At 44.7% G+C, this 25,224-nt stretch overlaps 1 protein-coding gene across 3 annotated transcripts in view; it reads right to left on the reverse strand.

Moving 5' to 3' along the window:
* The window catches only part of GDI2 (GDP dissociation inhibitor 2), a 48,482-nt gene extending 39,621 nt beyond the window's left edge, over positions 1-8,861 (reverse strand). The window contains exon 1 of one of the 3 annotated variants that reach the window (XM_004049020.5): positions 8,298-8,861. In XM_004049020.5, coding sequence (XP_004049068.1) covers positions 8,298-8,342 — 45 coding nt within the window. In that variant the 5' untranslated portion in view covers positions 8,343-8,861. Of the gene's footprint in view, positions 1-7,856; positions 8,047-8,297 lie in introns of those variants that run through there. The other 2 variants (XM_055353153.2, XM_055353152.2) reach the window with 2 other exon arrangements.
* Between the last annotated feature and the right edge of the window lie 16,363 nt (positions 8,862-25,224).

The raw sequence follows: 25,224 nt of genomic DNA on the forward strand, positions 1-25,224 counted from the left end.
TCAGCCTCCCAAGTGGCTGGGACTACAGGTGTGCGCCACCACGCCCAGCTAATTTTTGTATTTTTAGTACAGATGGGGTTTCACCATCTTGGACAGGCTGGTCTCAAACTCCTGACCTCATGATCCACCCACATCGGCCTCCCAAAGTGCTGTGATTACAGGCGTGAGCCATGGCGCCCGGCTACTATCGGGAGCTTTTCAGAGTGTATGGCTAACCCTGCAAGCAGGGCATCTCAGTGTGGTTCCTGACTTGGCATCACCTGCCAACTTGTTAGAAATGTAAATTCTACCCAGATTTCCAAACTTCAGGTTGTATCCACATCACCCGGAGGGCTTGAAAACACAGACTGCTAGGCCCCATCTACAAAGCTTCTGAGTTAGTAGGTCTGAGGTTGGATCTGAGAATTTGCTCTTTTAAAAAAAAAAAAAAAGGTTGGCAGGGAGCAGACAGGGTCTCACTCCGTTGCCCAGCCTGGAGTGCAGTGGTGTGATCATGGCTCACTGCAGCCTCAACCTCCAGGCTCAAGAGATCCTCTAACCTCAGCCTCCTGAGAAGCTGGGACTACAGACATGTGCCACCACGCCTGCCAAATTTTTTAATTTTTTGTAGCAACAGGATATCACTATGTTGCCCAGCCTTGGCCTTGCAAAGCAAGGTTTGCTCAAGCAATCCTCCTGCCTTGTCCTCCCAAATTGCTGGGATTACAGGTGTCAGCCACCACTGATGCTGATGAGGTGATACTGATGATGCTGGTCCAGGACCAATTTCAAGAATTACTAAAGCTGTGTTTGCAAATTTTATTATATATAAGAATAACCTGGAGATCCTGTTAAACTGTAGATTCTGATTCTGTGTAATATCCGAGTTGGGGCCTAAACTTCCACATTTCTGGTAAATTCTCAGGTGTTGCAGATGCAGCTGATCTATGCAGCACACTTTGGGTAACACAGCTGTAGATGATTCCACTGAATGACTATACCACAATTTACTTCTCCATTTTATTCCTGGTGGATATTTGGATAGTTTCCAGTTTTTCACTATTACAAATAATGCTCTATCAACATTCTCGCATGTGTCTTCTAAGTGTGCATTTCTGTTATATATCAAGAAGAATATAAATACATTCAACTTCAACAGATATTACCAAACAGCTTTCCAAAAACGGTTGTACCAATTTACACTTTTGTCCGCAGTGAGTCCCCCCTGTTTCAAATCCTTGACCACTTACACTGTTGCCTTTTTAATTTTAGCCATTCTAGTTAAGAAGTGATTTAATTTGCATTTCCTGAGGACAAATAAGGTTGAACACTTTTTAAATAGTTGATTAATGATTAGGGACCGGGCATGGTGGCTCATGCCTATAATCTCAGCCCTTTGGGAGGCCAAGGTGGGAGAATCGCTTAAGCCCAAGAGTTCAACACCAGCCCAGGTAACACAGTGAGACCCCCATCTCTACAAAAGAAAATTTCGAAAAAAAAAAAAAAAAACCGTTTACTGATGATCAAGCTAAGTGATAAGGCTTATGATAAGTGCCTATTCCAAATTTTTCCCCATTTTTTAAATGGGCTTTTTCTCGCTGCTTTATAAAAGTACTTTATATACTATATATAAATCCTTTATTAGTTACATGTACTGCAATTATCTTCTTCCATTCTGTGGCCTGCCTTTTCACTTTCTTCATTATGTCTTCATAAAAGGAAATGAAGGAATTTTAACAACTACAAAAATCAACCCTAATACTGACTAAAACAATTTACTTTTGGGGGGTGGGGGAAGAAAACAACCTAAAGCAGCACCAACATATAGTTCCACATATGAAAATAAAATATTTACTATCTTAAAAATAAGTTATGACACAGCAGAGGAAGAACAGTTACATTCCCAGCTGACAAAAGTAGACTGCAGGGTTCAACTTTTGAAAGCAAAATCTCAGCAAGCAAACTGGAGTGTTGCACAGCTTCTATATATAACCTTTCACACTAAGCATGACCCACTGGACTATGGCCGTAAAGCAAGCACTGAGGCCTAAAATAAAGGGCCCAGTAATTTAAAGATGTGGCCGAGTCCAAAGAGCTGACAGCAACTACCTTCAAAGGCACCACTTGGAGCAAATATGACAAGAGCTAACTAAAGGTAATAAAAAATCTGCAGGCCCACTGGTTCCTCTATACCCAACTATTATAAAAGACTGCTTCCACACTGCTAAAAGAATATATAATAGCACAAATATAATAAACTTTGTTTTAAAACATGGGTGAAGTCATTAATTCATTGATACAATTTATCAGTCATATCTGGGCACACAGTATATATTAATGATCCTAAAATTTTAATATTTTTCCAAAATTACCAGCTCAAAATCAAATTCTACTATAACCTATCTGATGAATACACAATATTCACAAGCAAAGCACATTAAAGCCATAAAAACTAAGCTTCTCTTTTTCACACTAGAAAAGCTGGTCCATCTATCATGTACATCAAGTAACTTTAACCAGGAAACTTGTATGTGAATGAATATTCACCAACATGAGTTGTAAATATAACAGGTAAGAGTACCCACTGTAACTTCAAACTCACCTACAAATGACCTAAGCAGGATAAGAATACATATTCACATCCAAAATCACTAAGAGTATAAAACCATCTTCAGAATCCAAGTTCTGTATGACACTAGCATCTGCCACCCACCTGGCACTTGACGTTTTCCTACATAAAAAGAAGTAACCAACCAAAATGGTTTTTAATATTTAATTGCACCAAAGTGCTAGTATGTGTAGATATGTGGATGTGGGGCTGGGGGACAGAACCATCAGCGATACTGACATTCTCTTCCTTCAGCACCCTACACATACCACCAGAGTTGCAATCATCAAAAACAGAATAACTCATCTGGACAACACCCAAACATATTAGACAAAGCACCTCAAGAGGCTGAATGAAATTTCTATATATGAATTGTTACACCTACATGGTGTTTCCACGGCCAGTAACAATAGTATGCTGAAAAATTAATGCCCACTCCCCAACCCCAATTACAGAGCAATTTAGACTTGGAAGGGAATAGAGCCAAAATTTATTAATATTTTGATATACCTTCCTAGTGACAAACTAAACTCTATACCCTGGCTGGGCAAGGTGGCTCATGCCTGTAATCCTAACACTTTGGGAGGACGAGGCAGGAGAACTGCTTGAGCCCAGGAGTTTGAGACCAGCCTGGACAACATGGCAAAACCCCATTTCTACAAAAAATACCCAAACTACATGCCTCCTGTAGTTCCAGCTAACTTGGGAAGCTGAAGTGGGAGGATCGTTTGAGCCTGGAAGGTTGAGGCTACAGTGAGCTGTGATCACACAACTGCACTCCAGCCTGGGTGAGAGACTGAGACCCTGTCTCAAAAACAAACAAACAAAAAATCCTCTACACCCTATCAAATCCTACTGCATTTTAAAGTTCTGTTATGGGCTGGGTGCGGTGGCTCTCGCCTGTAATCCCAGCACTTTGGGAGGCTGAGGCAAGCAGATCACCTGAGGTCAGGAGTTCAAAACCAGCCTGGCCAACATGGTGAAACCCCATCGCTACTAAACATACAAAAAAAATTAGCCGGGCGTGGTGGTGAGCACCTGTAATTCCAACCACTTGGGAGCCTGAGGCAGGAGAATTACTTGAACCGGGGAGGCAGAGGTTGTAGTGAGCTGAGATTGAACCACCGCACTCCAGCCTGGGTAACAGAGAGCTCTGTCTCAGAAATAAAAAGTATTGTTGTTACTAAAAAAAAAAAAAAAAACCTACAAATACACACACACACACACACACACACACAAATGTGATCAGGAGTACAAAGTATCTAATAACTAATATTAAAGTGCCTTTTCAAAACTACTTACCTAGAAACATGAGAAATTAACCAGAAAAATTTTAAATCAGTTCATTTCAATGGCATATATCTTACAGCAACTTAATAAAAATGGCTGTTTTATGAAGAATGTTTCTTTTAAATGACTCTGCCCCTCTAATGCATCTCATTAAAAACTGTCAGCCAGGCGCGGTGGCTCATGCCTATAATCCCAGCACTTTGGGAGGCCTAGGCAGGTGGATCACCTGAGGTCAGGAGTTCGAGACCAGCCTGATCAATATGGTGAAACCCCATCTCTACTAAAAATACAAATATTAGCTGGGCATGGTGGCAGGCACCTGTAATCCCAGCTACCCGGGAGGCTGAGACAAGAGAACTGCTTGAACCTGGGAAGCAGAGGTTGCGGTGAGCCGAGATCACATCACTGCACTCCAGCCTGGGCAACAGAGCGAGACTCCATCTCAAAAAAAAAAAAAAAAAAAAAAAAAAACTGTCAAAAGATACCTTCTCTTGAAATGTGGCTAATTATATCACTCTCCTGCTCAAAGTCCTCTCTCACTGCCTTGAAGATAATTTTCACATTTCTTAGCCTAGAATATCTCTCCAAAGCTTCTGTTTCAAGCAAAACAAACCACTCCCCATTCCCTACATACATCCTTGACTTAGCATTGACTTACACTGACTGCTCTCTGCCTAAAAAAATCATTCCTCCATTCAAACCTTGCCAATATTTTTTTAAAGCCAGCTAAATATCTCCTTCTTTACGAAGGTTTTCCTGATTCCCTGACTGAACTCATATAAGTGCACCTCTTAGGGGACTTAATGCTTTCTCATACTAATTCTTATTAGTTACTCTCCAACACGAGAACAAGCTACTTATAGACAGGTTCTGTGTTTACCTTTTTACTGCCCATAACTGATCACAATAGTCACTGGGTTTAAATAACTGAAACTGAAACTATTACTCCAGTAAGAGTCTCCAATCAGGTACCATGGGAGGGAAGACAGAGGTAACTGCAGTGTATCACGCGTGTGAACATCTACCAGTGGTCTTTAAAACCCAAGGTCACACTATTGTCATCTCTACATGCTAAAATACGTCTAATTTCACTTGTATTTTCTTTTGGCCAGGATGCTTAACGCTGGTTTAAACTGCCTACAACACAGCTCCCAAGTCTAACAGCATTTGCAAATATTGATCCTATGCTCACTACTGTAGTGAACAGAAAGTCCTTTGTCTACAGAACTCTAACACAGCTATAAGCAAGAACTCTCAAAGAGCAAATCAAAGATTAAGCAAATCCAAGAGGCAATCTGAATTTTAGTTCAGAATTTTAAAATCAAGTATAAAACCTTCTCTGAATCTGAAATCACAAAATTCTGATAAAGAGAAATGAGGAAAAGTATCTGGGATGTAAAGCAAGTTTTTAAACATATGATGCTGAGAATCATCTGGTATACATCACTAAAGTATATATTTCTATTCATAAATCCTTACTGTGTAGAACAAAAAATGGGAAGAAATAAACCTCTGGGAAGCACAAACAGCTGTGGAACTAGTTACTCTTATTTTTTTAATCTACTATGTCTAACAAGACTCGTGAATTTATTTCCAAGTCCATAGTGAACTATGTGCAAATTATGTGGTGAGAGGCTGCCTACACATGCTGAAAGCAGAGAAAAGTAAATGTTGCCAGCCTAACAGTAAAGTAAGATAGAGGGAAAAAATATGAAGAGTAAACTGAAGAGCTCAAAAAGCATAGCAGCCTGAGAGTAAAGGGGGCAAAAGTTCCTACAAAGCTGGCGGGGTCTTCATGGCTTCACCATGTTACAGCATAACACAATAATTAATCTTCACTATATGAAAGCTTGGTTATCAAGTAAATTATGTTTCTTAGTTTGTTAAAGAAGTTGTGACAGCATTTAGAAAGGCATTATCCAAAAGCTGTGCTCTTTAGAGATAACCTTTAGTTCCTTAGAAAATTGTGTGGAATATTCCATTTCTTTTACACACAGAATGAAGATTTTACTCCTTTATACCAAATCGTTTTGTATCTTCTTGATTAATATAACTATCAATATTTGTGATTATGAGCTTAGACTTAACAACTCATACAAACAATGGCAGCACTAAGCAACACAGCAACTCCAGCACTTCCTTACACTTCTTTAAAAGTAACAAGTTCCTAACACTGAAAGTACTTGCCTTTTTTTAGGTTCTTAAGTCTCAGGCACTAAATATAAAGTAAATTTTAAGAAAATTAATTAACTCCAGACATTCAAAAGTTAATTCTGAGTGCTAATTTTGGTTTTCTCTTCTTCTAATTTTTAATCATCTAATTCCTGGTAACACTAAAAATAAGGATATATGATTTCTCATTATCAAAATCATCCTGTCATCACTACTCCTATCAATGATGGTAATAATGTGATTGTCCTGAATTGATATAATTATCAAAGAACATCTCAGAAAACTTAGGAAGGCTCACAGAGATTAAAGTCATCACAGCTACAAAATGACAGCAGAAACAGGTCTGATTTCTAGTTAAGTATGCATCTACCATTCATCAAAGAGTTCACAATCCGAATGAAAATTTAAACAAAGTTCATTATCATAACTTGTTATATAAAAAGACTTTCACCATCTTTGATACAAAGTGATGTGAACGAGGCTTGTGGAAGCCTGCATGATGGTGGATTTGCACTCACTCGTGCATGCTTAACTGACCTCAATTGTGAGCAAATCTGAAAGACCAGCAACAACCATAGAAAAACCGTGGAACTAACCGGCTCTTAAAACACGCTGGCAGCAACACTACCCATTCCAACAGGCAAAATCCACCACAAACTACTAAGCTCAGCTTGGAATCCCAATTAGGCACTTAAAAAAAAAAAAAAAAAGCACAAAACCTGCAGTGGGTAGGGCCTATTCATTTAGGCATCCAACAGTCTTCCAGCTTTTCAAAGACAGACACAGGATTATTCCTGGATTGGTCAAACATAACGAAGTATTCAGAATGAATATTCTCTAATAATTGCATATAACTATAAACAGAAAAATGACAGACCAGAAAAACACCATTCTAATTCTTCACAAACCTTTCCTAAAAAATTAGCCAAATAAAAGTTCGAAGGTTTCCTCTTGCCTAGAGACATCTAAAAGTGTTATTTTGGGATGTTACCTGTTAAAAAAAAAAAAAAAAAATTGGTTTGATCCTGAGAGATTATAATAAATTTCAAAAAATTTGAAGTGGAAGTCTACATTAAGTGACTCAGGAATCTGAAGTCAGAGTACATAGGATACACAAGATTTACATCAGTATTCATCTTAATTATGATCAAGCAGCCCAAAGTTAGAATTTCAAATTTCCCCAAAAACTGTTAAAATGGTTTTCTCCAGTGAATTCTTTTGCAAGATGAACAGTCATTTTTTTTAAAAAAAAAAGAATAGAAAAAGTACAAACTACAGAACCTGCCTGCATTATCTACAGATTACCTAAAGTTCCCTTAGAAACAGATAACCAGGAAAATCAATATACCATGATATTAGGTACACCTTGCATTCATATATTACAATGCATTCTTCATGTTGTTATTATCTTCCAACTCCCTGAAGAAAGCTTCGGAGTACAGAGAACTTGGCTTTTAGCAATCCATCACCAACCCAATTCTTAGGGGAAAACAGTCCAGAAGAGACAAAGGAGGCAGAGAACCCACCAAACAAAAGGAAAAGGCGGCGAAGGTCAGGTGCGAAAGCATTTGATAGACAAGTTTTGAAACAACTCAATTCCAATTCTACAGATGCTCAGTAAGTGAGAAGGGAGGGTGGCTAAAAGGATTCAATAATACTTCTTATTAGCAGGAGGGAGAAAGGATTAAAAGACTAATTTCCGCGTTTTCGCCAAAAATATAAGTTAATCAAGCCTAGCAGTTCCGAAGCAGTGATTATCCAAGACTTGTCAGGAAACCCCGTACTCGGCTTTGGCAGCCAGACTGACCCGAGGCAGCGGCCGAGGCGGAATAGGAAATGCAACCGCGAGGCCTGCACCGTCCCCTCCGCCTCCGGTGCTGGTTTCCAACCGGGAGAGGTCACCGGCCCAAACCGGGGAGCGGGAACCTCGGCCCGGGCGGCCTTCTCCCTCCCCTCCGCTTCCGCTGGGGGCAAGCGCAGAGGCCGGGCTCGGCCGTTACCCGGCCCCGACCCTCGCGGCCCGCATCTCCATTTCCCCGCCTGCCCCTCACACTGGGAGCCGCCCGCTCGCCCCGGGACGCGGGGCGCCCCCGAACCCGCCCGCGCCCCTAGCCACGACTCCCGTCCCGAAAACTACGGCTGACGGCAGAACGAGACCCCCGAGGAGCTGCGACCCGCGGGCCGTGCAGGAGCCGGGGATGCGCCCGCCCCGGCTGCTCAGCCCCGGCCCCTCAGCCCTGGCGCCCACCGTCAGGCCGGTGCCCAGCACGATCACGTCGTACTCCTCATTCATGGCGGGGCAGGCGCGGACGCAGGACCCGAGCAAGGAAAAGGTGCAGGGGCTCCGTGACCACCCTACGAGGCTGGGAGGCGCTCTCGGGCGCGAAGGAAAGGGGAAGAGAAAGAGAGGAAAATGAAGCTGGCGACAAGGCGAGACCGGCCGCCACCTCAAACGGGAAGAGAAGAACTGGGCGGGGAGAGGAGGGGAGGCGGCGAGGAGGGGAGGGCTGTGACTGAGCCTCCGCAGCCGGGGCGGGGCCTGCAGGCGCCGGGAGGGCCGCCAATCAGGCGCTCCCGACACTCTAATTGGTTACGTCCCCGTCGCTCGCACAACTTTTTTTCTTCCCCGCCTCTCGCGAGAGGAAAAGGGCGGGGCGTCGCCATTTTGGCTTCCGGTTCCCGTTGCGGCCTCTGCCACGGTGGTTCGGGAGGCGGCGCGCGGGCCGGGGTGGAGGTGCACGGAGCCACGGGCGGGGACTGCTGGCCACCACAGTTCTGACTCCCGCCGTCGGGGCGGGAGCTCGCTCGGTCCAAGGTCCCAGAGCCGGATCGCCGCCCTTGGACTTTGAGCGGGCGCGTGCGGCGGCCACGTGGGCGAGGAACGCGGGCCGGGCTGCCTCTCGGGGGTGGCGGCCTTGGTTCCTCCCGCAGGGCTGGGCTCGCCGGGGCCCGGAGCCCGCCGGGAAGAGTTCGGAAATCACACGTGTCCTTTTTCCCGCTCTGTGCCCTCCTTGTTTGGTGCGTTATCGGTGGGCGCTTTAGGAAATTGGTAGGAGGAAAAGCGGCTTCTTTTGAAAAGGTAACCCTTAACAGAGCTGAAAGTGAAAGCCAGGTTTCATTGGGAAGCCGATCTGCACCTACCGAGGGCTGTAACTTAAAGCCGCTGTAAACGTGGTAGCTGATCCTTGTACGCAAAGGTTTAGGTCTTAAGCTTAGAAACTGTTCGTTGCTTGCCTTCTACCCCCTCCTCTTTTTCTAGAATTCTCTTAGGAATCTCTAGCTTCATTGAGGACACAGGTGTAAGCAGAAGCTGTGTTCTCAGCTCCAAGAGGCCGACCCCACGAAAGCCTAAGCAGGTGAATTTCGTAAAGACGTTGACAGTTGGAAAACCTGTGCTTTCAGCACGTGATAAATCTGCTGTGTCAGCAGACAATGAAGATTTGGCATTCAAGAACTCCTCAAATACTTCTCAATAGTAGCTATTCAGAGCCTGCCTTGATAGACCGAACTTGCTCATATTTAAATCATTAAAATAGAGGAAAGAATGTAACAACTTTTTAAAATGTTTCTTACCCCATAAATACTTGAAGAAGATATGTTATATTGGACCATGGATCTTTCTGGGGGGGAGGGGAGAAGAAAGCAAAAGTAAAGTTTAAATTTACATTCAACCTTAATTTGATTGTATATATTTGTGACCAAATGAATTAGTGCACAGTTGACCATACAACTGATTATGCAACAGTGAGTGTAACTGACTTTTCTTTTGGCTAAGCTAATGATGACTAAAGAAGGTCCTTCTCTTGCTCTGTCTTCAAGTCATCAGGGGGTCATACTACCTATATTTTTGAACCAACATGAAATACCCCTTTTTTTTTATTTTTCTGAGACAATCTCACCCTGTCGTCCAGACTGGAGTGCAGCGGTGTAATCATGCCTCACTGCAGCCTTGATCTCCTGGGCTCAAGCCATCCTCCCACCTCAGTCTCCCGAGTAGCAGGGACAAGAGGTACAGGCCACCACACCTGACTACTGACCCTTTTTTTTTTTTAATTAGCAATAACAATAAAGAGCTTTTTTCACAATTGCCATCAGCCTCTGACTCTTGAAGAGAAATTTAAGCATGTCAACTGAATTATGTTAACCATGTTTTAGGTGAAGACTATTTTATCAATACTCAGAGTTGTGAGAAACTTGAAGACACTGAGATAAGGGAATTGAATTTAAGGCTAATAAGGATCCCTTCCTTACTTAACACTGAAGTTCGTTTTAGTTCACAGTACAGGCCCTATGGCCCAACAGAAGGACAATAACAATCAAACCTGTACTGAGCCTTAACGGACTGAGTGCATCTAAAATGTTGTACCTGAGCCAGGCACAATGCTTCACGCCTGTAATCCTAACACTTTGGGAGGCTGAGATGGGAGGATCACTTGGGGCCAGGAGTTCAAAACCAGCCTGTGCTGTAGAGCCTAGGTAACAGAGACACCGTCCCTATAAAAAAAATTAGCTGGAGGCCGGGCATGGTGATTCACGCCTGTAATCCCAGCACTTTGGGAGGCTGAGGTAGGCAGATCACAAGGTCAGGAGTTTGGAGTTTGAGACCAGCCTGGCCAATATGGTGAAACCCCATCTCTACTAAAAATACAACAATTAGCCGGGCATGGTGGCACGTGCCTGTAGTCCCAGCTACCCGGGAAGCTGAGGCAGAGGAATCGCTTGAACCCGGGAGACGGAGGCTGAAGTGAGCTGAGATCACGCCACTCCACTCCCGCCTGGGCAACAGAGTGAGACTCCGTCTCAAAAAAAAGAAAAAAAAAAAAAAAAACGGCAGGCTGGGCGCAGTGGCTCACGCTTGTAATCCCAGCACTTTGGGAGGCCGAGGTGGGTGAATCACGAGGTCAGGAGTTCAAGACCAACCCGTCCCAAGATGGTGAAACCCCGTCTCTACTAAAACTAGAAAAATTAGCTGGGCGTGGTGTCAGGCGTCTGTAATCCCAGCTACTCAGGAGTCTGAGGCAGAGAATTGCTTGAACCCAGGAGGCAGAGGTTGCAGTGAGCCAAGATCGTGCCACTGCACTCCAGCTTGGGTGACAAAGCGAGACTCAGTCTCAAAAAAAAAAGTTAGCTGGGCATGGTGGCATGAGCCTGCAGTCCTGGCTACTCAGGAGGCTGAGCTGGGAGGATCACTTGAGCCCAAGAAGGTCAAGGCTACAGTCAGCCATGATGATGCCACTGTACTATAGCCTGGGCAACAGAGCAAAACCCTGTCTCAAAAAAAGAAAATTCTGTGCTTTTTCTTGGATCTTCCACCCCACCCATTCCAGTTGCAAGGGAACTTGTAGATGACAAATACTGCTTAAGGTGAAGAGGCTTGAAAGCCACTAATTGGTTGAGTTGATCTCATGCCGCAGATGGTAGTTCCTGCTAGAGTGAAACCTTAGGTTTAGGGGAAGTAGGTTGGTTGGTGAAGATGAGTGGTAAACATCAACCTTTATTTTTAATTTTATTTTTTGGTGCCAAAACCCAAGATCAAACCAGGACACCATCAATCTTTAAAATATTTCAAATCTTAAAATTAGCCAGGTGTGGTGGCACATGCCTGTGGTCCCAGCTACTCGGGAGACAGGCGGGAGAATCACTGGAACCCGAGAGGCTGAGGTTGCAGTCAGCCAAGATCGCGCCACTACACTCCAGCCTGAGTGACAGAGCCAGACTCTGTCTCAAAAAAAAATAAAATAAAATATTTCAAATCTTTATGCAAAGCAGGAATCCATTGGGTACATGGGAATAATTGTTTGCTGATCTGTTTTTACTAAGCATCCATCTGCCCTTTGAAAAGGAGAGATTTAATCTAAGGAAAGAAAATGAGAGCGAACCTCAGCCCAGACCATCTTTTTCTCTCCTGCATCACTGTGGCAGTTTCTCAACAGGTTTTTTTCCCTCTCTTTTTCCTCTTCTCCTATCTGTTCTGTCCATTATCTTCTAAAAACACGCATCAGATCATGTTCAGGCTTCTGTATATCTTTTGTACTTAGAATACATTGTAGATCCTAGCCAGGCATGGTGGCTAACGCCTGTAATCCCAGCGCTTTGGGAGGCTGAGGCAGATCACGAGGTCAGGAGTTCGAGACCAGCCTGACCAACATGGTGAAACCCCGTCTCTACTAAAAATACAAAAATTAGCCTGGTGTGGTGGTGCACATCTGTAATTCCAGCTACTCAGGAGGCTGAGGCAGCAGAATTGCTGGAACCTGGGAGGCGGAGGTTGCAGTGAGCCAAGACGGCGCCACTGCACTCCAGCCCGGGAGACAGAGCAAGACTCCATCTCAAAAAAAAAAAAAAAAAAAAAAGGGATACATTGTAAATCCTTAAATATGACCTAATACCTTAATCTAGCCTCTGTATGTCTCTCCAACTCTATTTTGCAGTGCTCCTTGGCTCCTTGATCATTAAACCCCAAACATGCATGTGTTTCGGTTCCTAGAATCTGATCAAGCTTTCAACCACCCGAGGGCCTTTGTACTCTTGGTTCCATGGCTACCACCCCTCACTTCCCCCTGCACTTCTTCATACAGCTAACTTTTTCCACTTCCTTAGGTCTCAGCTTTCCCCTCAACCATCATTCTCTATCAGTACCCTGTTTGTTTCTCACTGCTCTTATTAGAGGGGGTAATTATTTTCTTCACTTGTTCTTTGCTTTTCATATTGGATGTAAACTCCATAGGGGCAGGGATATGAAGCCTGGACACCCAGTAAAGGGCTGAGCAACTAGTAGAGGATGAGTAAATATTTGACAAATGAATAGGGGACTTGGAAGTTGAGCCCTAGATCAACAAGGACTGAATATGATGATATTGGTACTAGTTTCCTTTTTTCTTTTTTAAGACAGGGTCTCACTCTGTTGCCCAGGCCAGAGTGCAGTGGCACAACCATAGCTGTGTGCAGCCTCAGCCTCCCGGGCTGAAGTGATTCTCCCTCCGCAGCCTCCTGAGTAGCTAGGAGTACAGGCATGTGCCCACCATGCTCAGCTAATTTTTGTATTTTTGGTAGAGATGGAGTGTCACCTTGTTGCCCAGACTAGTCTCGAACTCCTGGGCTCAAGCAATCTGCCCACCACAACCTCCGTAAGTGCTGTGGTTACTGGTGTGAGCCACCACGCCAGGCCCCAGTTCCTCTTGATACTTTGGAGAAATACAACTTTTCTTCTAGGAAGAGATATTAAAACTAATATTTTAAAGAGTCTTAGAGATAGGTATCTATAAAACATAGACCTGTGTAAAACCTGGATAGCTAATGCTGCAGAGGGAACATAATGGGATCTCTAGAAAGGAATTTTAATATAGTTCCAAAAATACATATTTCCTAGCTTATGATCATTCGCCCAGAACCATCCCCTAAAAACTGTTTGTCTGCTCCCAGTCTTTATTTTATTTATTTATTTATTTTTGAGACAGAGTTTTTCTCTTGTCGCCCAGGATGGAGTGCAATGGCAGGATTTTGGCTCACTGCAACCTCCGCTTCCCGGGTTCGAGTGATCTCCTGCCTCAGCCTCCCGAGTAGCTGGGATTACAGGCGCCAGCTACCACGGCCAGCTAATTTTTATATTTTTAGTAGAGACAGGATTTCACCATGTTGTCCAGGCTGGTCTTGAACTCCTGGCCTCAAGTGATCCGCCCACCTCAGCCTCCCAGAGTGCTGGGATTACAGGTGTGAGCACAGCACCCGGCCCTACTTCCAGTCTTTATTTCTGCTCAAACCAGAATTCTAGATATCATCCTTGGTTCTGCTGTCTCTCTTTCCTTCCACATCTATTCTGGTTTTCTATTCTGGTGTACAAACCACCCCAAAATTTAGTGGCTTAAGTTGAAAAAAAAAAAATAGCAGCTTAAAAAAAAAAACACATTATTATCTCTTATGGATCGAATGGGTCACCCAGGTGGTAATTGCCTGGGCTTTCAGACGGCTTCAGTTAGTGGCTGGGCTGCAGTCATCTGAAGGTTTTACTGGACTGGACATCCAAGATGGCACAACCACGTGGCTGACAGCTGAGGCTGGCCATCGTCTGGGAGCTCAGCTGGGGCTGTCAACCAGAGCAGCTATGCGTGGCCTCTCTGTTTGGCTTGCACTTCTCAGAGTGGTTGTGTTGAAAGAAACAAGAAGTGGAAGTTGCTTGTCTCTTAAGGCCTGGGCCCAGAAACTGGCCCAGAGTCACTTCTGTCTTGTTCTGTTTGTCAGTGCAATCACAGAGCACACCGAAATTCAGATGGAAGAACTGTAGAGCCTGTCTCTCCGTTGGAAGAGTATTAATAAATTGGTAGCCATCTTTTTTTTTTTTGAGATGGAGTCTTGCTCTGTTGCCCAGGCTGGAGTGCAGTGGCACAATCTCGGCTCACTGCAACCTCCTTCTCCCAAGTTCAAGCAATTCTCGTGCCTCAGCCTCCTGAGTAGCTGAGATTACAGGCACACGCCACCACACCCAGCTAATGTTTGTATTTTTAGTAGAGACGGGGTTTCACCATGTTGGCCAGGCTGGTCTCAAACTCCTAACCTCAAGTGAGTTGCCAGCCGCAGCCTCCCAAAGTGGGGAGATTATAGGCGTGAGCCACCATGTCCAGTGGTAGCCATCTTTAATCTGCCACAGTACCCCATTAAATTTTGGCCATTCCACCTCGTAGAAATCCTTCCAGTCCCTTCTCTTCAACCTCACTGCCACAACCCAAGTGCACACCACCAAGTTCTCTCCTAGATCCTGGCCCCAGCTTCCTATTGGGACATTTGGTGTTCAGTTCAGGTGGCTCAAACCTGTTCTGTGTATTATAGCCCAGGTGATCTTTATAAAAATCAAAAGTGACCAAGTTGACCATGTCTTTAAGATCTTTCACGGGTCTCCACTGCTGTTAGGATAAAGTCCATACACCTGGTCGTTTCCTAACATGAACTTGCGTGAATTACCTATTCCACCAAATCTCTCACTGCAACCCTCTTCCACCCCTCACCATGTTCATTTTTTTCTTTTTATTTATTTTGAGATGGGGTTTCACTATGTTTTCCAGGCTGGCCTTGAACTCCTGGGCTTAAGTGATCCTCCCACCTCAGCCTCCCAAGTAGCTGGAACTACTCATCATAGTTTCTGATTCAGTTGCTGTATTAGTCAGCATCCAGTCAGAAAGACAGGGACTACTTTAAGTATTTTAAACAGAGATAATGTAGGGAATTGATTTCAAAACTGTTGAAAGAGCTGGAGTGGCAAAAAATAACATTGCCCACAGATGTAGAACTGCCTGAAACTCTAGGCTGAAGCAAGAGGGAAACTGCTGTTGCCCTGTGCTTGTGTTTCCCAATGATTATGCTGCTGAGGCCAATGGAACCTGAAGTCATCCACCACCATTACTGCCACTGCCAGAGTCCCTCTGTCTCTGAAGCTACTGAAGTGACTCCTGCCACAGCTATTGCTGGGCCCCGGGGTCCCCACTCATTGGGGTGGCTACTACCACTGGTGGCAGTGCCACCAAAGCAGGGGACATAGTGTCTCTCTTCCTCCTGGCTCCAGTCTTCCACCAGTGCCTTCCATTGGCAGCACCTAGCCAGAAGCCAGTTAGCAAAGGGATCTGGGAAATGTGTTTTGCAGGCTCTCAGTCCCAGATATACAGACGAAACCAAGAATGGAGCTGGGAACTAACAGACCAATGACTGGCTGGGCTACACCAAACATTTCTGTGTTCCATGCACCTGCCATGCTCTTTCCCTTCTGCATGTTTTTCCCCTCTGTCTGGAATGTACCCACCCCTGCCCCCATCCTCCGGGTGGGCCTTGCTTTCTCCTACTTGCTTGAAGTCTCAGTATACATGTCACAGCCCCCAGGGATCTTTCCTGGATCCCCTAATCTGGATGAAATTCCTTTCTGCCGGGTTCCCATAGTATTCTCTTACCATATATCACCCTGGCTTGTAACTGGGTGTTTGCTGCTCTGGGGTAGAACTCTACATTATTCATCTTTTTTTTTTTTCCATCACCATCTAGCTCAGAGTAGGCAGTTAATAAGTATTTAGTGGGCCGGAAACAGTGGCTCACACCTGCAGTCCCAGCACTTTCAGAGGCCAAGGCAGGCAGATCACCTGAGGTCAGGAATTTGACCGGCCTGGCCAATAGGGTGAAACCTCATCTCTACTAAAAATACAAAAAATTACCCAGGTGCAGTGGTGTACCCCTGTAGTCTCAGCTACTTGAGAGGCTGAGGCACGAGAATCGCTTGAACCCAGGAGGCGGAGGTTGCAGTGAACCAAGATCGTGCCACTGCACTCCAGCCTGGGTGACAGAGCAAGACTCTGTCTCAAAAAAAAAAAAAAAAGAAAAAGAAAAAGAAAAAAAAAGTATTTAATGCAGGGGTTCCTAACTCGAGTATAATTGTACTGGATGGGCATTATTTTCAGAGACAGGCTCCATTGTCCCAAAAGGGTCAGTGACTCCGAAATGATTAAGAAAACATACATGTAGACAAATGAATTCATTCACAATATTTCTTCAATTTAGATAAAGGAAAAAATAACTTGTGGGAAAAAATTGAGTATCAAAGACCATTTCCAGGAGTTGCTCTGAACCTATTCTGGTTCAGGAGGCTGCCTGATAAATTTTTTTACACTTGAATTTTTTTTTTTTTAAACAGCATTTCCAGTGGCTTGCAGTTCTAGTCCACTTATGTTGTTACGCAGGATCACCTGAAGCTGGGTAATTTATAAAGAAAAGAGGTTTATTTGGCTCATGGTTCTACAGGCTGTACAAGAAACATGGCACCAGCATTTGCTTCTGGTGAAGCCTCAGGAAGCTTCCACTCCTGGGAGAAGGCAAAGGGGTGCCATGTGCAGAGATCACATAGTGAGAGAGGAAGGAAGGGAAAGACAAAGGTGCCAGTCTCTTTTCAACAACCAGTTCTTGCAGGAACTAATAACAAGAACTCATTCATGATCGTGAGGACAGCCCTGAGACATGCATGATGGATCTGTTCCCACAATCCAAAAACACCTCCCACCAGGCCCCACTTCCAACACTGCGGACCAAATTTCCACATGAGATTTGGAGGGGACAAATATCCAAACTATATTATTTGCCATAGAACACAATGTTTATTGAATTTCTGTACGTAGGGGAATGAAATCAGCACCTAACCTGATATACACATGGAAATAGAAAATACAATTCCAATAGAAATCACTTGGAAGTGTGTAATTAGTAGCAGCTCTGTGAGGCGCTTTGTATAGAAGGACTCGGAGTTGGTGGCATTGAGTGGGGCTTGTGCATAGTGGCAGAGCAAGTCAGCCAGGTGTCCTGATTCCCAAAAGGCTGGTAAGCATGGTGCAGGCATGTCTTACATGCATTTGCTCTTCAAAAAGCTTCAACTCATTCTAGCACGACTATCATGGATAAGCGATGACCACTGACTATTTCATTTAATTTCTTTATATCATCTTAAAGACTAGAATGATCTCTAAGCTGCCCAGGCCTTAGTGTTTCTTAGGTCACTTTAGTCATTCACTTGAATACTTCTTGTGTTAATTAAAGTGATTTTGGGCCAGGTGCCGTGGTTCACGCCTGTAATCCCAGCATTTTGGGAGGCCAAGGTGGGCGGACCTCCTGAGGTCAGGAATTCAAGACCAGCCTGGCTAACATGGTGAAACCCCGTCTCTACTAAAAATACAAAAATTAGGCCTGCATGGTGGCAGGTGCCTGTAGTCCTAGCTACTCGGAAAGCTGAGGCAGGAGAATCACTTGAACCCAGGAGGTGGAGGTTGCAGTGAGCTGAGATCATGCCACTGCACTCCAGCCTGGGCGACAGAATAAGACTCCGTCTCTAAATAAACAAACAAACAAACAAATAAATAAAGTGATTTTGATTACAAGTTAACTAAAACCACATCCAGCTATCTTAGGTATAAAGGAGAATTTATTAGAAGAATAAAGGGGCAAAAATGTAGTCCGGTCTCTGGAAGGAACTGGAATCAGGCACTAGAAAACTCGCTGTGTCTAAGCTCAGCCCCTCTGTGCAACTTCTTGATTTTTTTCTCTCTCTATGGTTGACTTTGTTGGCTTCCCTTGCTCAAACCTAGAGCTCAAACCTAGAGCCAAGTCTCTCAGCCTCACACAATTGACATTTTAGGCCAGGTCATTCTTTGTCATGGGGCTGTCCTGTGCATTGTAGGATGTTTAGCAGCACCCCTGGCCTCTACCCACTGGATGCCAGTAGCACCCACTCTACTTCACCTCCAAGTTGTGAAAATCATCATGTCTCCAGACATTGCCAGTGTCCCCAGTGGGCAAAAATTGCCTTTGGTGGAGAACCACTGAGCTAGACTAGCTTGGTTTTCATCATTCAGTATCAAATTTCCAGAGGAGATAATCTGATTGGCCCAACTTGGGGCCTGCATCCAACTTAATTCCATTAATCAGTCCGGTATTAATAGTATTACGTGACAGAAATATGGCTGCCAGAAATCCACGCCTGTGGAAAGGATGGACAGATACCCTAATACAGGTGTCAGTTCCATGTCCTTAATCCTAGACATGAAGCTTTCTATCCTGACTCTACGTACCCTGACTCTTGGGTGGTTTAGGGGACATTTTCCCAGAGATGTATTTAGGATATCTACATACCTTTAAAAAAATTTAATCCAGGCCAGACATGGTGGCTCACGCCTGCAATCCCAGCACTTTAGAAGGCCGAGGTGGGTGGGTCACTTGAGGTCAGGAGTTCGAAACCAGCCTGGCCAACATGGTGAAACCCCATCTCTACCAAAAATACAAACATTAGCCGGGCTTGGTGGTGAGTGCCTGTAATCCCAGTTACTCGGGAGGCTGAGGCAGGAGAATTGAGAATTGCTTGAGTCCAGGAGGTGGACGTTGCAGTGAGTACAGATCTTGCCACCGCACTCCAGCCTGGGCAACAGGACGAGACTCTGTCTCAAAAAAAAAAAAAAAAAAATTTTAATCCAGCTGGGCGCGTTGGCTCATGCCTGTAATCCCAGCACTTTGGGAGGCCAAGGCAGGTGGATCATGAGGTCAGGAGTTCAGTACCAGCCTGGCCAACATGGTGAAACCCCGTCTCTACTAAAAATACAAAAAAAAATTAGCTGGGCGGGGTGGCAGGCACCTGTAATCCCAGCTACTCGGGAGGCTGAGCCAGGAGAATCGCTTGAAACCAGAAGGCGGAGGTTGCAGTGAGCCGAGATAGTGCCCCTGCACTCCAGCCTGGGCAAAAGAGCGAAACTCTGTCTCAAAAAAAAAAAAAAAAAAATTTTATCTTACATAAGCAGAATATGAGAAGACAATTTTTAATTGAAAATCTTCCACTATAAGGGCTTTAAACTGAAAATATGCAATTTTTAAATGTATTTGTTCAACACTTTGTTATCGTGTCTCCTCTGTACCAGGTGCTGGGCTAGGCCTTTCTGAACTAGGAGAATTGGGCCCTGTCTTCACAGAGGTTCTGTTTCATGGTTAGGACAAGTTATCTTCCACATATCCTACTTTGGATTGATAAATTTTCAAAGCCATTTTACCTTCGATAGCTAATTATTATTTTTTATGTAAAAATATTAGAATCAGGCCAGGTGCAGTGGCTCACGCCTGTAATCCCAGCACTTTGGGAGGCCAAGGTGGGCGGATCACTTGAGGTCAGGAGTTCGAGACAAAAAATTAGCCGGGCATGGTGGCGCATGCCTATAATCCCAGCTACTCGGGAGGCTGAGGCAGGAGAATCACTTGAACCTGGGAGGCGGAGGTTGCAGTGAGCCGAGATTGCACCACTGCACTCCAGCCTGGGCAACAGAGCGAGACTCAGTCTCAAAAAAAAAAAAATCTTAAAATCGGGTCAAGTGCAGTAGCGCATGCCTATAATCCCAGCACTCTGGGAGGCCAAGGTGGGTGGATCACCGAGCCCAGGAGTTCAAGACCAGCCTGGGCAACATGATGAAACCTCGTCTCTACAAAAAATACAAAAATTAGCCGGGTGTGGTGGCTGAGTTGGGAAGATCACTTGAGGATGGCATGAGCCTTGGAGGTGGAGGTTGCAGTGAGCCAAGATCACTGCACCCCAGCCTGGGTGACAGAGTAAGGCCCTGGCTTAAAAAAAAAAAAAAAGTTAAAATCAGTCCTCTTCTTTGTAACAATATAGTGTTATCTGCTTGTCTAAACTGAATGCTAGTCTTGTTGTTCTTATCAGTAGTTGGTGAACAAATGCACCTGTTTTACTGGAATAGTCACAGTTTTGATCACTGAATCTTACCTGCTTATAGCTGTGGGAAAAAAATCCCAGGGTGAGTCTCGATTCATATTAGAAATTAACAACGAAGTATTAGAAAGGACATTTTGTCTTTTCCCAGATAACAGAAAAGCAAGTTTTTGCATTAGGCAGCAAATAAGGACTCGCTCTGCAGTGAGGGTTATATAGCATGACGCTGTTAGGTTGAAAACAAGATGGCTCCGAGCAGGCACGGTGGCTCACGCCTGTAACCCCAGCACTTTGGGAGGCCGAGCTGGGTGGATCACAAGGTCAAGAGATCGAGACCATCCTGGCCAACATGGTGAAACCCCACCTCTACTAAAACTACAAAAATTAGTTGGGCGTGGTGGCGTGTGCCTGCAGTCCCAGCTACTCAGGAGGCTGAGGCAGGAGAATCGCTTGAACCCAGGAGGTAGAGGTTGCAGTGAGCCAAGATCATGCCACTGCACCCCAGGCTGGGTGACAGAGCAAGACGCCATCTCAAAAAAAAAAAAAAAAAAAGAATGAATGAAAAAAAAAGAAAAGATGGCTCAATAGAAACTAATCTTTCCAGGCCAGGCGCAGTGGCTCACGCCTGTAAGCCCAGCACTTTGGGAGGCCAAGGCGGGTGGGTCATGAGGTCAGGAGTTCGAGACCAGCCTGGCCAACATGGTGAAACTCCATCTCTACTAAAAATACAAAAATTAGCCAGGTGTGATGGTGCATGCCTATAATCCCAGCTACTCAGGAGATTGAGGCAGGAGAATCGCTTGAACTGAACCTGGGAGGCGGAAGTTGCAGTGAGCCGAGATGGCGCCAGTGCACTCTAGCCAGCGAGATGCCGTCTCCAAAAAAAAAAAAAAAAAAAGATGGCTCAATAGAAACTAATCTTTCCCCATCTCCCAAACAGTGCTCCATTCCTGCTTAATCAACAGCAGTATCTCCCAGCATTCTGTGAGGAAGTAGAGCCTCAGGATGCTTTCCAAGGAAAGAGTTCCACGGTCATATAAATTTGCATATTCCGTTCTCCTCTGGGAGAGTCCCAGCGCCAATTAACATGTTAAGGGTTCAGAAATGTTCATTGCCATGGCCGTTTTGGAAATAAATCTGGTAGTTTAAATTTAATACGTGTAAATCCTATGTCTCCACAACCTATTCTTGGGTATATATCTAATATAAATTTTCTAGCTGGGTGTGGTGGTTCATGCCTATAATCCCAGCATTTTGGGAGGCTGAGGCAGGTAGATGGTTCGAGACCAGCCTGAGCAACATGGCAAAACCCCATCTCTACAAAAAATACAAAAATTAGCCAGGCATGGTGGCACATGCCTGTAGTCCCAGCTATTGAGGAGGCTGAAGTAGGAAGATCACTGGAGCCCCGGAGGTCAAAGCTTTAGTGAGCTGTGATTGTACCACTGCATTCCAACCTAAGCGACACAGCAAGAACTTGTCTCAAAAATAAAAAAGAAATAGGCTGGGCGGGGCGGCTTACACCTGTAAGCCTAGCACTTTGGGAGCCGAGGCTTGCGGATCACCTGAGGTCAGGAGTTTGAGACCAGCCTGGCCAACATGTCAAAACCCTGTCTCTACCAAAAATACAAAAATTAGCTGGGTGTGGTGGCGAGTGCCTCTAATCCCAGCTACTTGGGAGGCTGAGGTGGAAAAATGGCTTGAACCTGGAAGGCGGAGGTTGCAGTGAACCCAGATTGTGCTGCTGTACTCCAGCCTGAGCAACAGAGCCAGCCTCCATCTCAAAAATAATAATAATAATAATAAATTTTCTGACACATAAGAAGACACGCTAAAATGTTTACTCTATTGTAATATATCGTAGCAGAGTTAAAGGTAAGCTACTTGTCCCTCCTAAAAGGATGGATAAGTGAAATACGATGTACAATCCTGTAGCAATCAGGACTAAAGCACGACATAGCAGAAGTGTAGGAGAAAGCTGGAAAACAGTTACTGAATGAGAAAAGTAAGAAGCTGAATGAGATGTATTTACAATAATGTTATTGTAAAATTTTAAGATGCATACATTTTATGTTTTGTTTTGTTTTGTTTTTGTTTTTGTTTTGAGACAGAGTTTTGCTCTTGTTGCCCAGGCTGGAGTGCAATGGTGCAATCTCGGGTCACGGCAACCTCCACCTCCTGGGTTCAAGCGATTCTCCTGCCTCAGCTTCCCAAGTAGCTGGGATTACAGGTGCCTGCCACCACGCCCGGCTAATTTTGTATTTTTAGTAGAGACGGGGTTTATCCATGTTGGTCAGGCTGGTCTCGAACTCCTGACCTCAAGTGGTATGCCCGCCTCAGCCTCACAAAGTGCTGGGATTACAGGCATGAGCCACTGCGCCCGGCAGTTACATACATTTTCAAAATACACTTATGTTTAAGTACATGAGTCAAGTTTAATTGTGAAGACATTGAATATGTAGTGGGGGTGAGGAAGCAGTAAGAAAACAGTAACAACATACAAAACTGATCTTGAGATGACATTTTGCAGATTGAACACGTGCCTTTATCTTGATTCTCTCCCAGAAGTCTGCTAAAATGGCATTAAAGGAATTTTTTTAAAAAATTAACCAATGAATTCAAAGAGACAAGGAGATTCTGCAGTTAAAAGAAGCTGATAGAATCCTGAAAGACAGAAGGTAGACGGTGAACTATGACAGACCAGAGAACGTTAGCATCTGAAGGCCAGCATAGAGGAGAGGCGTAAGAAGCAAACTCGTTGGAGCTGCAGGACCCCAGAAAAAACAGGAGGCCTGAGGGAGCGGCTGTCTCTGCTGGACAGGCTTGAGCTAGGGTAGACACGGGGTGCTGAAGGTGTGTACAAAGAGCAGCTGGGGTCCAGGAGCTCTCTTGCAACCCTCACTCCCCACCCCCAAGGGCAGGCATTGCCAGTGGGGAGGTAGAGTTAGAAAGTCCCTGGATCCTTCAATAGCAGACAGGAATATTTTTTAAAAAAATTAAATAAGAAAGTCCCTGGATCCTTCGATAGCAGACAGGAAGATTTAAAAAAGTAAAAAAAATAAGTTTTAAAAAGGCTGGGCATGGTGGCTCATGCCTAAAATCCCAGCACTTTGGGAGGCTGAGGCGGGCAGATCACCTGAGGTCAGGAGTTCGAGACCAGCCTGGCCAACATGGTGAAACCCTGTCTCTACTAAAAATACAAAAATTAGCCAGGCATGGTGGTGCATGCCTGTAGTCTCAACTACTTGGGAGGCAGGAGAATCACTTGAACCCAGGAGGTGGAGGTTGCAGTGAGCCGAGATCGTGCCACTACACTCTAGTCTGGTCAACAAGAGTGAAACTTTGTCTCAAACAAACAAAAAAAAAGTTAAAAAAAAAACAATTAAATAAGAAAGTCCCTGGATCCAAGGACTCCAGCACAGAGAACGAACCTGGCCCATAGAAACTGAGATGGAGGACGGTGAAAGGCACTGTGCGGACCTCCCTGGCTGCAGGAGCTCTGAGCACGTCCGCGATCCTGGGAGTGAAAAGGCCTCCCTGGCTGCTCTGTCTTGCTATGGTCAGAGGGGCACACCTGGCTTCTCAAGCAAGCGTATCTAAAAGCAAGAGACCTCCTCTCTTCCATGAAAATGAAAGCATCTTCCAGACAGGGACTGACCCGGGCCTGTGTTAGTTTCAAAGACGTGCTTCAAAGCATGTTGCGTTAACCTGTGGACCTACATTGTGGCCCTTCTACTCGCTGTTCTTCCAGCGCAGATGAGCCCACCCTCGTGTTTCTGTGCTGTCATGAGACGGAGAGTCTTCCCGTCACAGTTGCAGTGCTGGCTTGTCGAGTTGCTGTTCCTAGTTCACCTCTGCAACTCCAAATCGTCAAACAATTTAGAACCACTAGACCCTAGAAAGAGACCAGAAAGCACTTTTGAGATCCCATTTAATCTCTCCACTAGGAAACCTATAGCTAAAGAAGTTTACATAACTTGTCTCCTAAACTGTCATCTCTTGGTTAATTAAATTAAATTTCTCTTCCAGTGGGATCCTGTCAACTTTGTGTTTTCGTGAAGCCTTGCTTTATGTTTTGAAGGTTGAAAGTTAGACCCAGAGAATTTCTTCAACATTCAGTCCTATGACTTCCGAGCCACTATTCACACAGAAAAGCTGTCAGTGGGCTTTAACTTTGTTTTGCAGGAGACCAAACTGATAGGTTGGCCCGACTAGCTTGTGTGCTTTACTTGTTATCTTATTTGTTGGCACAGCAAGAAAACAGCCAATGGCCAGGCATAGTGGTTCATGCCTGTAAGTCCAGCACTTTGGGAAGCCAAGGCGGGTGGATCACCTGAAGTCAGGAGTTCAAGACCAGCCTGTCCAGCATGGTGAAACCCTGTCTCTACTAAAAATACAAAAATCAGCTGGGCGTAGTGGTGCACGCCTGTAGTCCCAGCCACTCGGGAGACTGAGGTAGGAGAATCACTTGGATGCAGGAGTTTGAAGTTGCAGTGAGCCGAGATTGCGCCACTGCCCTCCAGCCTGGGCGACAAAAAAAGAAAACAGCCAAAATACAAGTTAAATATATGCACTGACTCTGTATGCTTGATGCCTATAGCTTTTCTGTATAGCATTCTTTTATTATTTTAAGCAAAACTTTATTTTTCACATAAGCATTTAGGCAGCAGTAACTGATAGGAGCAGATGGCTGGGAGATTAAAAGATAGGTCAGTGGGCCACTCAGTTTGTCCTGGAATTATTAAGACAAATCCTGTTTCCTCTCCTCATCTCTTTCCCACACTTTCTCTTGTTCTCCTCCTTTCCTATTTCATTATTTATGTATTTATTTTTTAAGACAGAATCTTGCTCTGTTGCCCAGGCTGGAGTGCAATGGCACAATCTTGGCTCACTGCAACCTCTGCCTCCCAGGTTCAAGCTATTCTTCTGCCTCAGCCTCCCAAGTAGCTGG

The sequence above is a fragment of the Gorilla gorilla genome, chromosome 8 (assembly GCF_029281585.2).
Source record: "Gorilla gorilla gorilla isolate KB3781 chromosome 8, NHGRI_mGorGor1-v2.1_pri, whole genome shotgun sequence".
NCBI classification, from domain to species: domain Eukaryota; kingdom Metazoa; phylum Chordata; class Mammalia; order Primates; family Hominidae; genus Gorilla; species Gorilla gorilla.